At 36.7% G+C, this 12,622-nt stretch overlaps 1 protein-coding gene across 5 annotated transcripts in view; it reads left to right on the top strand.

Annotated features, from left to right (window-relative positions):
* MAPKAPK3 (MAPK activated protein kinase 3) overlaps positions 1-9,173 on the top strand; it is a 69,725-nt gene extending 60,552 nt beyond the window's left edge. For all 5 annotated transcript variants that reach the window (XM_026673266.2, XM_087954954.1, XM_087954956.1 and 2 more), the window contains 7 exons: positions 1,166-1,245; positions 1,595-1,721; positions 2,308-2,383; positions 2,607-2,731; positions 3,797-3,882; positions 5,663-5,743; positions 6,664-9,173. In XM_026673266.2, coding sequence (XP_026529051.1) covers positions 1,166-1,245; positions 1,595-1,721; positions 2,308-2,383; positions 2,607-2,731; positions 3,797-3,882; positions 5,663-5,743; positions 6,664-6,822 — 734 coding nt within the window. In that variant the 3' untranslated portion in view covers positions 6,823-9,173. The remainder of the gene's footprint in view (positions 1-1,165; positions 1,246-1,594; positions 1,722-2,307; positions 2,384-2,606; positions 2,732-3,796; positions 3,883-5,662; positions 5,744-6,663) is intronic.
* The last annotated feature ends 3,449 nt before the right edge of the window (positions 9,174-12,622 follow it).

The following is a 12,622-nucleotide window of genomic DNA, read 5'->3' as shown; positions in this document are numbered from 1 at the left end:
TGGGACCTGTTTCCTACTCATGACTGTTGCTGTGTCCCAAGGTCACCTTTTGTGCAACCTCCTGGCCAGCAAGGTTAATGGGGAAGCCAGATTCACTTAACAAGAGGTTTCTAACTTACCAAGTGCAGTGATTCACTTAACAACTGTGGCAAGCAAGGTTGTAAATTGGGGCAAAACCAGAGGTGGTATTCTACCAGTTCAGTCCAGTTCTGCAGAGCCAGTAGCAGCGATGAGCAGCGGAGACCGGACCGCTTCTCTCCGCCGCTCTGCGGTTGGGCCCACCCGCCCGCCCAGGCTCCCATACTCACCTTTATCCTCTGAATTTGAAGCGCAGCTGCTTTGCGCGGAACAAGAGTGCTGCACGGCAGCTGCTGAAATGACCGGGATCATGCAGGCTTGCAGGAGGTGAGTTAGAACGCCTCTGCACCAGCGCAAATGCCTCTGCGCCTGCACAAAGTGTGCGTCTGGCACGCGCACAAAGTGCGCCCACCAAGCCACGCCCACCAAACCGATGGTAAAACTATTTGAATCCCACCACTGGGCAAAACTCACTTAACAAATATTTCACTTAACAACAGAAATGTTAGGCTCAATTGTGGTAATAAGTTGAGGGCTACCTGTATTTAGATAAGCTCTTTATTCTTACTATTTCAAAGGAATTCTAATCAAATCAAAATTGGTAACTCTTTCAAAACTTCTGTAGAGCTTCCAATTATTTTTATTTCTTAATGCCTGAAAACTCAGAGAAATATAAATTTTATTGGGGGTCATGTGAATTGCTTTTAATGAAAAACTATCCAAGGTTAAATAACAAGGCTTTCACATTATGGACTGAAACTTCACCAAATACTGCCGTGTTTATTTCAAAATAAACATGCACAAAAGGTGTTTGTTTAGTCATTTAAAAAAGTGTTCAGTGCATTGCAGGTATGTAATGTACATGATTTCATGTCGTTGGTATTACCTTTTAACCAAAGGACTGAGGAGCAGAAATGCCATTGATTAATTAATTAATAGTCATTCTCAAAGCAAAACACGAGTCTTGGGGCTAATTTTATGTTTTTTTCCCTGACATAAACAAGCTGGTTGCTAGTTATAAGCACTGTATATCTCTGAGATACAGCAAGAATGCTAATGTGACCTTTCTGTAAAATAACATTTCTAGAAGCCTCCGAAATAATGAGAGACATTGGAACAGCCATCCAACATCTTCATGGGATGAACATAGCTCATAGAGATGTCAAGGTGAGAACTTCTATAAATGTATTCTAACTATGTGAAAAAATTAACACATCTAAACAGTTGATTTGCATAGGCCTATTTCAACACTGAGAGAAACAGCTTGAATCAAACATTTAAGTCATGCTCTTGGGCAGGAATCCAAGTATCTTTTAAAAGTCAGCCCATTTAAATAAGGTTCAAAGAAGACCTAATGTCAGTTTAAAACTGACCTACAAGATTAAAATGTACTGGTATTTAAAAGTAAATTTGACTCTAGCTACAAACCAAACAGAATTAAAAATTCAGAAGAGATTAGTACCAAAAATTATCCTGTTCATCTTCATTTGTGTTCTTTTTTTATATACAATTCCAGCCAGAAAACCTTCTTTATACATCCAAAGAGAAAGAGTCAGTGCTTAAACTCACAGATTTTGGGTTTGCTAAAGAGACAACCATACAGAATGCACTGCAGACTCCTTGTTACACTCCTTACTATGTAGGTAAGTTTGGCTTTTTTCCTATCTTCTGATTTATTCATTCTGGAAATCAAGAAATTATTACACTTTCATAAATGCAGTCAAGCAGTCAGAGGTCAAATCCAAAGGTACCAATCCAGGATTAGAGGGAAAAAAACCCCTGTGCATAGTCACAACAGGCTAGGAGTTAACTTCCATTGTAAGTTTTGGACTTCAGCAAGCAATGTAGTGTGAAAGTTAGTGTTTTATGGGACTTGTAGGCAAAAAAGACTCCTGTAAAAACTGACAAATTATGCTGGAAGGATGATATGAGCTGAGATCATGCAAGCAAATAAAAAATTGTTCTAGATTTACTATGGATAATCACTTTCACATTGCTGGCGGCACTGGAAATAAAACTTGGGATGTCTGTTTCTGACACACACACACATTCATGTGCACTAGTTTACATAAATAAACTATATAAAGTATTTGTTACTGATGATTAAAGTACCTATATTCAATTATATATCAACTGCTTATTTAATAATAAGGAAAGAATAAATGTTAGTTAGCATATAACCAACATCTGAAAAACTAACGTTCACAATTCTTTTGTTCTCTTCTTCAGCCCCTGAAGTACTTGGTCCTGAGAAATATGACAAATCTTGTGATATGTGGTCTCTTGGTGTCATCATGTATATTCTGTAAGTGTAAAATGTACATAAGAAAACAAAATTTGGATACGTCACACGTTAGCTCCTTGTTATCGTAATGCCATTAGTAAATCAAAAAAATTAGTCACTGGATCATTACTCATTCTGTCAGAAGAATCAGCAGCCATCTGTGACTCTACATGGGACCAGGGAGGGAATATATAGTAATTTTCTAGTTACCAGAATCTCATCTATATAAGTCCTTCTTTTTCAGTTTGTGTGGGTTCCCTCCATTCTATTCCAATACTGGCCAAGCCATTTCCCCAGGAATGAAAAAAAGAATTCGGATGGGGCAATATGGATTTCCAAATCCTGAATGGTCAGAGGTATCTGACGAAGGTAAACAAGTGCTGTGTATGTTTCCAATAAAACTGCATCACTGATGGGTTTTTAAAATTTCAACTTTTAGTTGGGTAACATAGGTGCTCACAGAGAGCTTCAAGATGCAAGACTGTCTGGTGGTTAAAGCATCAAGCTAAAAAGCCAGAGACTGTGAGTTCTAGTCCCACCTTAGCCATGAAAGCCAGCTGGGTAACCTTGGGCCAGTCACTCACTCTCAGCCCAACTCCCTTCTCGGGGTTCTTGTTGTGGGGAAAATAGGAAACAAATGTATGTTGGATATGTTTGCCACTTAGAGTTATTTGTAAACATAATAAAGGAGGGATAGAAACAAATAAATAAAATTTGGCAAATTTCATGAATGCACATGCCTAACTCATAAGCATTGTAAAAAGAATGGTCAGAAACAAAAACAAAAAAAAATAGACAAATTGAATTATATGCCATTTCTTCAAATATTTTAATAGAGAGAGAAATTTAGATGTACTGGGCCAGTAGAAAATAAGCAAAAATGTATTCCAAGTAATTTCTCTCCTCCCTGTAGAATTAAAATATTGCAACAGTTAGGGTATTGATCTAAGACTGAGGAGAACTGGATTTGTCAAATTTATTTTATTTGTCAAATTTATACGCCCTTTTCACAAACAAATAACTCTAGGAAAGAAAGCTAAAACAATTAAATTAATAATTAGTAAAACAAATATTATGGTATTAAAAAGACTTAGAAACTATCTCATTGTACACATGTTGTACTCTGACAATAAAGATAATAATAATAATAAGCCATGAAGATTCACTGGGTAATTTGGTACCAGTAAAATACCTTTTGTGGCTGCTAACTCTAGAGAGGAAATCACAATGTATGGTCTTATGCTTCTGGGTAAAAGTCAGGATACAAATGGGAAAAGATAAGTAGTTCTTAAATACATGAATATAACATATTCATTCTCATTGAACAGAAGAGGAAAAGTGACTAGGATGCAGGCATATTTTACAATACTTTTCTTATATACTTTTACAAGCCCTTATTGCCTACGTTATGTTTCCATGTGTATTTTTTTCTAGCCAAGCAGCTCATTCGTCTATTGCTGAAAACTGACCCAACAGAGAGAATGACCATTTCTCAATTTATGAATCACCCCTGGATTAATGTGAGTCCTGCACAATGGTCTGCCTGTGCCTTGATGTGGGTACTAGGCAACCTGCTGAGAAGATTTAGCATATTACTAATTGAACGAAGGCTCTATCTGTAAAAATGAATATAATTTCTCCCTCACAGTATGAGGGCAGACTTGGAGGGTAGAGGGGGAAAAACTCTCTGTAAGTGGCAGTCAAGGACATTACACCCCCAACCCAACTGCTCTCAGCTAGATTTAGCTTTCGTTGCAGTGCACACATTCTCTTTCTCTTATTTATAAAAAGCTACATTACCTCATCAACGTAGGACTTATTATTAGACCTCCGAGGCACCATCGTGCTACACAGTGTTGATATGAATAGAGACCTCCTGCTTTGGGGGCGTTCTCAGTTTTTGGCAGAAGACTGGGAAAACTCAAGACAGGGAAGGGGGAGGCTTAAGCACGGCTCTCTCAGAAAATCACATCAGAGCTGTTTCTGATGTAGATGCCAACTAACTAAAAGGCTCTGGGAGTGTTAAAGTAGACTCCCCTCTGGAGTGGAAGAGTGCTGCTGAAGCTATGAGTTTTCCATCTGCATACTGCCAGGCAAAAGATACCAACATTTTCTGTAGTGGATTCTCACATCTATCGATGCATTTAAAATAGCTGCTTTAAAAATGTATTTATACCCTTGCCAAGAAAAATAAATCTAAAGAGATTAACTCTTTCTCTTAAAAGAGGCAAAGTCCAAGAGAGCAATTTGAATACTCCATAGAGCAAATGGTTAAATAGGGAGTTGTCATTTCTCTCAGCCCAAAGGGAACCTAGGCTGAAAGGGGATCTCAGTTTCAACAAGAAAGGCTCAGAGTTAAGCAGACAAATGAGTTGAGCATGTCTGTGATGAGAAAGTCCTGCTTTCTATCCAGTCACCAAAGTTGAAACCGATGTATCAAGATTTAAATTTCTAATATAAACAATTCTGGAGAGACTTGGAATCTGTCTCTCTATTACAGAAACTCTGTTCTAGCATCTGCTATTCCTCTGAGCCAGAAACCTAGATTGAATCACATTTAGAAACACAAACATAGGTCATAGTGTAGAACGGATTAATTTGGACATAGGGATGTCAGTTGATCAAGAACAAGCTTAGCCTTTGATTCAAGGGTTGTGTCAACCTCATTGTGGGCTTTAAGCAGAATTTACAAACTAAAATGTAAGTGTAGCTGTGATAAGAGCAACTTATCTTCCTGACAGTCCTTACAACTTATCTTCCTGACAGTCTGTTCCAGTTCTTATTCAGCTATGTGGCCTATAAATAAAAATATTTTAAAAGGAGAATGGGACCTTGATGTTAAAGAGCTGCAGAATTTCATACCGCAATAGATGGCAAAACTAAATTATTTTATGAAGAATATGGTTTTGAGCCTTATTATGAAGTTTGAGATTTACTTTGGGGAAAAGGGTCTATCTGGAAGCTGAGTAGCAGAAGGGGAAATGTTGTGCTTTTCCCTGCTGCTGCAAGCTTTATCCTCCTTTGACAAGTGTTTGCTGGGGGAAGCAGGAGGAGCTCAAATGTGATTTTCTCCTCTAGTTTTTAGAAAATTAATTGCCACACTCTTATGGAAGTTATGCAATTTTGTGATTATGAAAAATGTGGCTGTCTCCCAAAATGCAGCCGCCTACACTCTTTCTCACATAACTTAGGAGACAAGTTTCTACATTTTGAACACAACTTCTTTTTTTAAGAGCAGTTAATGGTTAGTGTGTCAGCAGTCTGTCACCAGAAATCATTTCTATTGATTGCCTTTCTTAGCAGTCCATGGTGGTGCCACCAACCCCTCTTCACACTACTCGAGTCCTGCAAGAAGATAAAGATCACTGGGACGAAGTGAAGGTAATCTTTGTGCATGTGCAGAGTTGGGTGGAGATCTTCCTTTTTATGGATAGTTGGAAAACAATGTTCTCTCTAATTACTTATAACCCCAAGTAGAGTGAAATAGCACAATGGTTGCTAAAACATATCCAGATAATGGACTGGGAGAATTACTAAAGTTAGGCATAGAGAGACAAGCAAGGTTTTAGTAGCAGAGTAGGTGTTTATTTTTTTTAATAGATTTTAGCAAAAAAGGTCTGCAGTGGCTGAAGCCAGGATTTTTACTTTAATCTTTCTTTAGTATGCTTTTTGGCGTAGGCGGTTTGGAGGTGTTTTTTTTTAAATAAACGTGCTAGATCTGTCCAAATACTTATACTCTTTTTTAAAAAAATCTTATTTTCTTTGAAAAATAATGGAAAATTGTGCCGTTGATGTTTCTCCAAAAGTTCTGGGGGCTACAATTGAAAGCATATATAATGTGCTTTGTAAGGTGTCCATCCTTATTCAGGCAGATCTAGCAAGAATAGGCAGCTTGGGCTTTCAGATGGTTTGGACTTTGAATACCCACTTCACTTTTCCACTCATGAAGTGCCACTAGTGCCACTAGTTTTCTTAGAAGTTTTCCTAATGCCAGGTTGCCTTTGACACAGGAAAACATTAAATTCCAGATACACATGGACAGCGTTAAAGATATACTCCTTCGCCGAATGTTCCTTACAGGTTTAATTTGGTTCTCAGGGTCTTTTTGTCATTAATATGTAATATTTAATCCTACATATGAATTGCTTTTTTCATTACAGTCTACTACATCTGGGATATAACTTTCGCAGGGGGAACTCTATAGTTGTTACTTTTGGCTGAGATCGTTCCTTCTGTAGACATAACAGGAGGCAGACTTTTTTTTCCCTTTAAATTTTGCTGTTACTTTTTATGTATTTTAGGAGGAAATGACTAGTGCTTTGGCGACCATGAGAGTAGACTATGATCAAGTAAAAATTAAAGATTTGAAAATATCCAACAATCGACTCCTCAACAAACGGCGTAAGAAACAAAAGCAAGGAGGCACCTCAACTGCATCAGCTGGCTGTAACAACCAATAAAGGCGAGAGAAATAAAATGAAATAATTAGTTGAGCTGAAATCATCGCACAAAGGATACATAACTGAAACACAAATGTGGATGATAAGAACCTTTTATTTCAACACACTGGGCCTTTTTCTACAACGAATTTTGTTAATCATTATATTACATTTTAGTATACTTTATCTAAGGAGCTGCAAGAAACCTTACAATATCAGTGAAGTTTGGATAAATAAATATTTCTTGTGGTAATGCGAGTTCAGTGCTTACAAAAGCACAGTCACAACAAGCAATTCTAAATCCCTTTTTTCATATAAAGCAATTAGAGCATCCATTTCCTTAACTCTCAGATGACGTCATAAGGACATAAATGTGATTAATTTAGACTGGATTATGCTGAATCCATTCAAGAGAAATAGATTAAACCATGCATAAAGCAAAGGAGTAAAATAAAAAGATCAGGTTATTTACAAGAAGCAATCAGAAAGTTATGAAAAAGTAAGTTTTTCATATATTTTTGTTGATTTTCATTGTTCATTTCTATTGTATTTAATGTTCTTATCACGTTAATGCTCTTATTTTATACACTGTCCATCTGTATAAGGAAGTATTGCTTTTTAGTCTTTGGGAAATATTTACAATTCAAGGCTTAAGGGATTATTACAAGCTTGCTTCCATTCTTCCATTCAGATCATGGAGGTAAGAACAGTGTAGTTATATGTGAAGTGGGCACACCTTTTTTTTTTAAATCACAGGAAACTTCCGCTGGCTGTCTTGTAGGATCCACAAACAGGTATGGGTGCAATTGCTACATTTTACTATTTAGATGTTCCATTTCCTTGTTTACATATAGGCCATAATTTATTTTTATCACAGATTTTTTTTCAAATTGTTTACTTTTTAAATTAAGTATCAAAGATTAATGTATAGCAGTAATCAACCAAAATATCATTGTTTATGTCAGCATCCACAACTTTGCACAAAGATTTTAGCTGAAATATTACACAGTTCAGAAGGAAATGATTCCCGGATGCATTATGAATTTTACTAAAAGAACCATGATATAGCTATCAGGTTAAAGATAGAAGGAACATTTTTTACATTCTTTTCCAGCAGTAGAGAGCTTCCAGTGGTCTGAGGTTGACATGGTAGCAACATCAGGGGTAGAATTATTGCCACCCCTTTCCTTCTTGTGATGTTATTTTTAAAAAAACATATTAAACCAATTGGCTCTACTTCACATATTTTATTTATATTCCTTTTATTTATCTATCAATGAATTTCCATGAGAAATCTTGGGAAAATACTACCAGAAAATAAATAGTTACAACTACAGTTTCCCTGAGATAGCGTATTAGTTTGACTATTCTGTGAACTGGGTGATATAGCACTTTCATGTACTGTCCACATGTAAAAAGTTTTAAAACATGGGCACATGCTGTGAGTGCTTCTAAATTCAAAGAGGAAATTTGTAAATTTCACACACACACACACACACACTACTACAGTTGTTTTGACATATCATATATTAATTTCTTAATACCCTGTAGATTAAGGTGGATGGGATAGCACAAAAATGAAGTCACTCAAGTAATTCTTGTGGATATATTTTTTTGGAGAGTTTAGATATTTCAATTTGGCAATATATGCACCAAGAAAAGCAACTGTGCCAAACACTGAAGGTCCCAAAGTGGAGTGGATTTTCACACAATATCTCATAATAAGCTTGTCCTGTGAAACCTGCATTACATATCAATCATCTTTATTCAAATCATTTCATTGTCCAAACATTTTCTTTGAAAGGGGATATTCCTATCACAATTTTCCACACATGCAAGTGACCCTGGCCCTGTAGGAAGAAGGTGAGAACAGATCCAGCCCCCCTTCTCAGCTTTCAATTGTGCTACAGTTTTTGAGATGCTAACAAACAGCAGGTGCTTGTTTATGTTACTTCTCATTTCTAACACTTGCTGCAGGAAAGAGAGATTCTTTGATGGCAGCAGGGTTTGTCAGAGGGCTCAAGGGGGAGATGAAGTCTTCTCCTAACAGTACTTGTAAAATGGTGAGATGATAAATAATTGCAGGTGAATTGTTTTCTTCTCTACATTCTCCAAACTAAGTCTGCTGCACAAGCCAAGAGACCAGAGATGGAGGAAGAAAATTTGTGGCTGTTAAACCAAAAAAATATTGGTGACTTTGTATTATAGCCTTATTCTAGAATTAGGATTAATCTGCAATGAAGTAAATTTCTATTCATTACATAGGTGCCTCTCTTTGATTTGCAAGCATATTAAATTGATGTTAAAAGCACTTCAGATTGTTTGTGAAATTGTAACATTTTGCAGATATTAATAAAATGGTGCTTTTCCCATTTTTTTCTTAAATGGACCTCACTCTTAATCAATCTTCCTTTGTGATATTTTACTTTCAGTTCTAGGATTACAGACTTCTCCTCCTTTTCAAGGAATGTGAAGCGAACTTAATTTGAAGGCATCATTTTTTTTTGTCCACATGTTATTTGTTTTAATATTCAATTTAACTAAATTTAGAGCAACTGTAAGTTAGCAATAGTCACTAGATGGCAGCACTTAGCCAACCTTGGCTGCTCTTAAAAAAAACATGGTTGGATCTGGTTTAAGTACTTGAATCACCAGGGCTAGAGGGTAGATTTGGAAATTGAAAAAAAAAGCCTATCAGAAGAAGGCAGTGGCAAACATTTCTGAAATGATGGCAAAAAACATCATGGATGTCTTTCTGTAGCCATCAGAAGTCAAGCATGACTTGAGGATATTTTAGCATATGGGACTAAATCAAAGCAAAAGGCTTTCTTTAAAAAAAAAAAGAGCAAAAAACAAAACAAAAAACCACCTACTCTTAAGGTTATTCAGACTCCACAATTACTCAATATTTACAAAAGTGCCATAATTCATCGTCAGACGACATGTTTCGCATTTCCTGTATTTCTAAGAGAGGCAATGCCAGACAACTTTGAGATCAGCTATTACTCACTGGTGAACTAGAGAGACATAAGATCTGACTTCTGTGCAGTACTTTGGATGCCATCTCCCCAAAAAAGTGCTCTGCAGCATGCAGATGGCTCTATGCATAGCACCTTAAAACAACTGCTTTTCTTGAGATTGGAGGACAGATGCAGGATCCTGGGAAAATATGCAGTTTTAAGATGTTGCAAACAGGCCACTTAGTTACATTAGGTGGCTCTCCAAAGCTGTTGCCCATGGAATTATTTGCTGAATCACTCTTGCTTCCAAGTGGAATGATTGATCCTTTTGGGATTTCTGTCTAATCTTATTGCTGTTTTTGGCCAATTAAAGAAAACTATATAATTTTAGACAACCTCCCCTTTGCTTGCTTTTTCTTTCATTTAAGTGTCAGATTGAATCTTGATGTGCAACAATTCAGTCCTAAGTGAAGTTACATTTAATTACATCTGACATTTTGAATAACGGGAGCACAAGGAAGGTATATGATAATGAGGAAGGTGTTATAAATCTCACAATTGCAAGAGAAAAGTATGTGAATAAACTCACCAAACCTTTGCAAGGCCTCAAGGAAGACGCTTTCTCTTAATTCCTTATTGGGAATAATATACGATACAAAAACCAATGGTGTTGGCCCTAGGAAGAGCGCAGAGAAGACCAACAAAGATGATAAGAGATCTGGAAAGTAAACCATACGATAAATAGTTAAAGGAACTAGGCATGTCTAGCCTAACGAATTAGGGGTGACATGATAACTGTCTTCCAGTACCTGAAGGGAAATCAGAGATGAGGGAGTTGATGTATTCTCCAAAGCATCTGAAGGACAAGCAACAGGTGGAAGCTCAATAAAGAGAGATCCAACTTGGAACTAAGGAAGCATTTCCTGACAGAACAATTAATTCGTAGAACAGATTGCCTCCAGGAATTGTGGGTGCCCATCGCAGGAGGTTTTCAAGAAAAGATTGCACAGCCATTTATATCTGGGATGGAATGAGGACTCCTGTCTTGGCCAGGGGGCTGGACTAAAAGATCTCCAAGGTCCGTTCCAGCCCCACAATTTTATGATGCTATGAATGTGGGGGAAATTCCCTGTGAACACAGCAAATATTATAAGACAAAGAATAGGAAAACCAGTTGTTACTACTCTTTGTTTCAATTCTAAACCTTATAACTATCAGAAAATACTGCATTGGCCAAGAATGGCAAAAAAATGTAATAGGTACTCCCACTACCAAGTAGTGAAGATTTCTTAGCAATACACGAACAACTCATCAGGCAACCATTATTTTCTGAGAGAGGATATAACCTCAGAAGAAATTAAAGTAAGTATAAAATAAGTAATTCATTAATACGTGTTTATGAAATGGGCCAGGTTTTCTTTCATTTTGTTTCTGGAAAGATAGGTGGCCATGAGATTATTTGTTCTCCAACTTTTAAGTTTCTCTAAAAGGTGCCATATCTATTCTGCCTTTCTTCAAGTATACATGATGCTTTTGTTATTGATTAGTAACACTTCCTTCTGAAACACATTTTCTTTTACTGTATGCGAACCCCCTTCTATGTTCTGCTGAGTACTTTTCTGTTTAGGCTAAGAAGCAAGATAGCACTGAGTTGAATTTAACTCCTGGCAACTGGATGAACAAATGCTTGCCAGTTTTACTGTAAAATTACAGCTTTCTGAGAACATTCTAGTTTTTTTAAATCTCAGCCCCTCACCCCCATTGCCTTCCTCTTTTATAGCCTTCTAGCCAGTGGTGCAATTCAACCGGTGTAACAACCGGTTCGGTGAGCGCACGCTCCGCATTTTAAAAGCCCATTTTCAGTTCTAATACTTACCTTCTACTACAGCCCCTGTGAATAAAACAGCTGAGGCACGGCAAACTGCTCTGCCGCGCAAATCAGCTGTGCTCTTAAAAAACGAAATAAAGCATAGGAAAGAGCAGAGGTGGGTGGGCGGGGCCAAATGCTCACTGGAACTACTGATTCAACCGAAATAGTCTGAAATGGTAAAATCCCATCCCTGCTTCTAGCGTAATTCTTTCTAGTCCACCATGCATTCATATCAGATGCCAAAAGTATATGCTTTTTCATATTATTGTTCCAGTGGAACAGTTAGTCTTTATTTGGACCATGGCTAAGTGGCTGATCAAGAGTTCAGTGGGTAATTTATTTGTGCCTGGTCCCTTTCTATTTGATAGGTGACATGGTTTGTTCTTTATTTTCTACAATAATCACTCTTTGAATATATAATTTTTCTACAAATGTTTTGCATTCTATAATCCTGTCTGTAAAGGGATTCAATAGTCTATCTTCTATTAATCTTATTGGCCTCAATTAGATTCATTCTGTGACTATTAATATTCTTACCTATACATTTTCTGTGATTTCTGTGATGTTCTTGAAAACATCTCTTATTTTCCTTTTTATTATTGTTATATTCTTCATTATATATCTTTCCCTGTTCTTTTTGCTTGATATTGCTTTATGTCCCTGCTGTCCAAGCCTTTCATCCTTTCCTGATTATGATAGCTTATTCTGAAAGCTACTTATATACATATAAGCCCATCTCAATATTTCATCACACATGAACGCATCACAATATTCCTTTCCAAAATAAGTAATGTTATAAAAAATGCAGAAAAAGCAAAAAAAATAAAATAAACAATAAAGAAAAGGAAATAAAACTCTAAGCTGCCTCGAGTTGCCATGTGCGAATAAGTGGCAATATGAATTCCCTAAATAATAAAAATAAATAAAACGAAAGGAAATTTAACCAAGTCTAGTTTATAGCATGATCATTTGCTATACCTCTCTAGACCAT

This window comes from Notechis scutatus, chromosome 2 (genome assembly GCF_049901735.1).
Source record: "Notechis scutatus isolate UNSWTSFEM ecotype Mainland chromosome 2, rNotScu1.2, whole genome shotgun sequence".
Classification (NCBI taxonomy): domain Eukaryota; kingdom Metazoa; phylum Chordata; class Lepidosauria; order Squamata; family Elapidae; genus Notechis; species Notechis scutatus.
The sequence above is the reverse complement of the archived record's forward strand: the minus strand, read 5'-3'. Positions and strand labels throughout refer to the sequence as shown.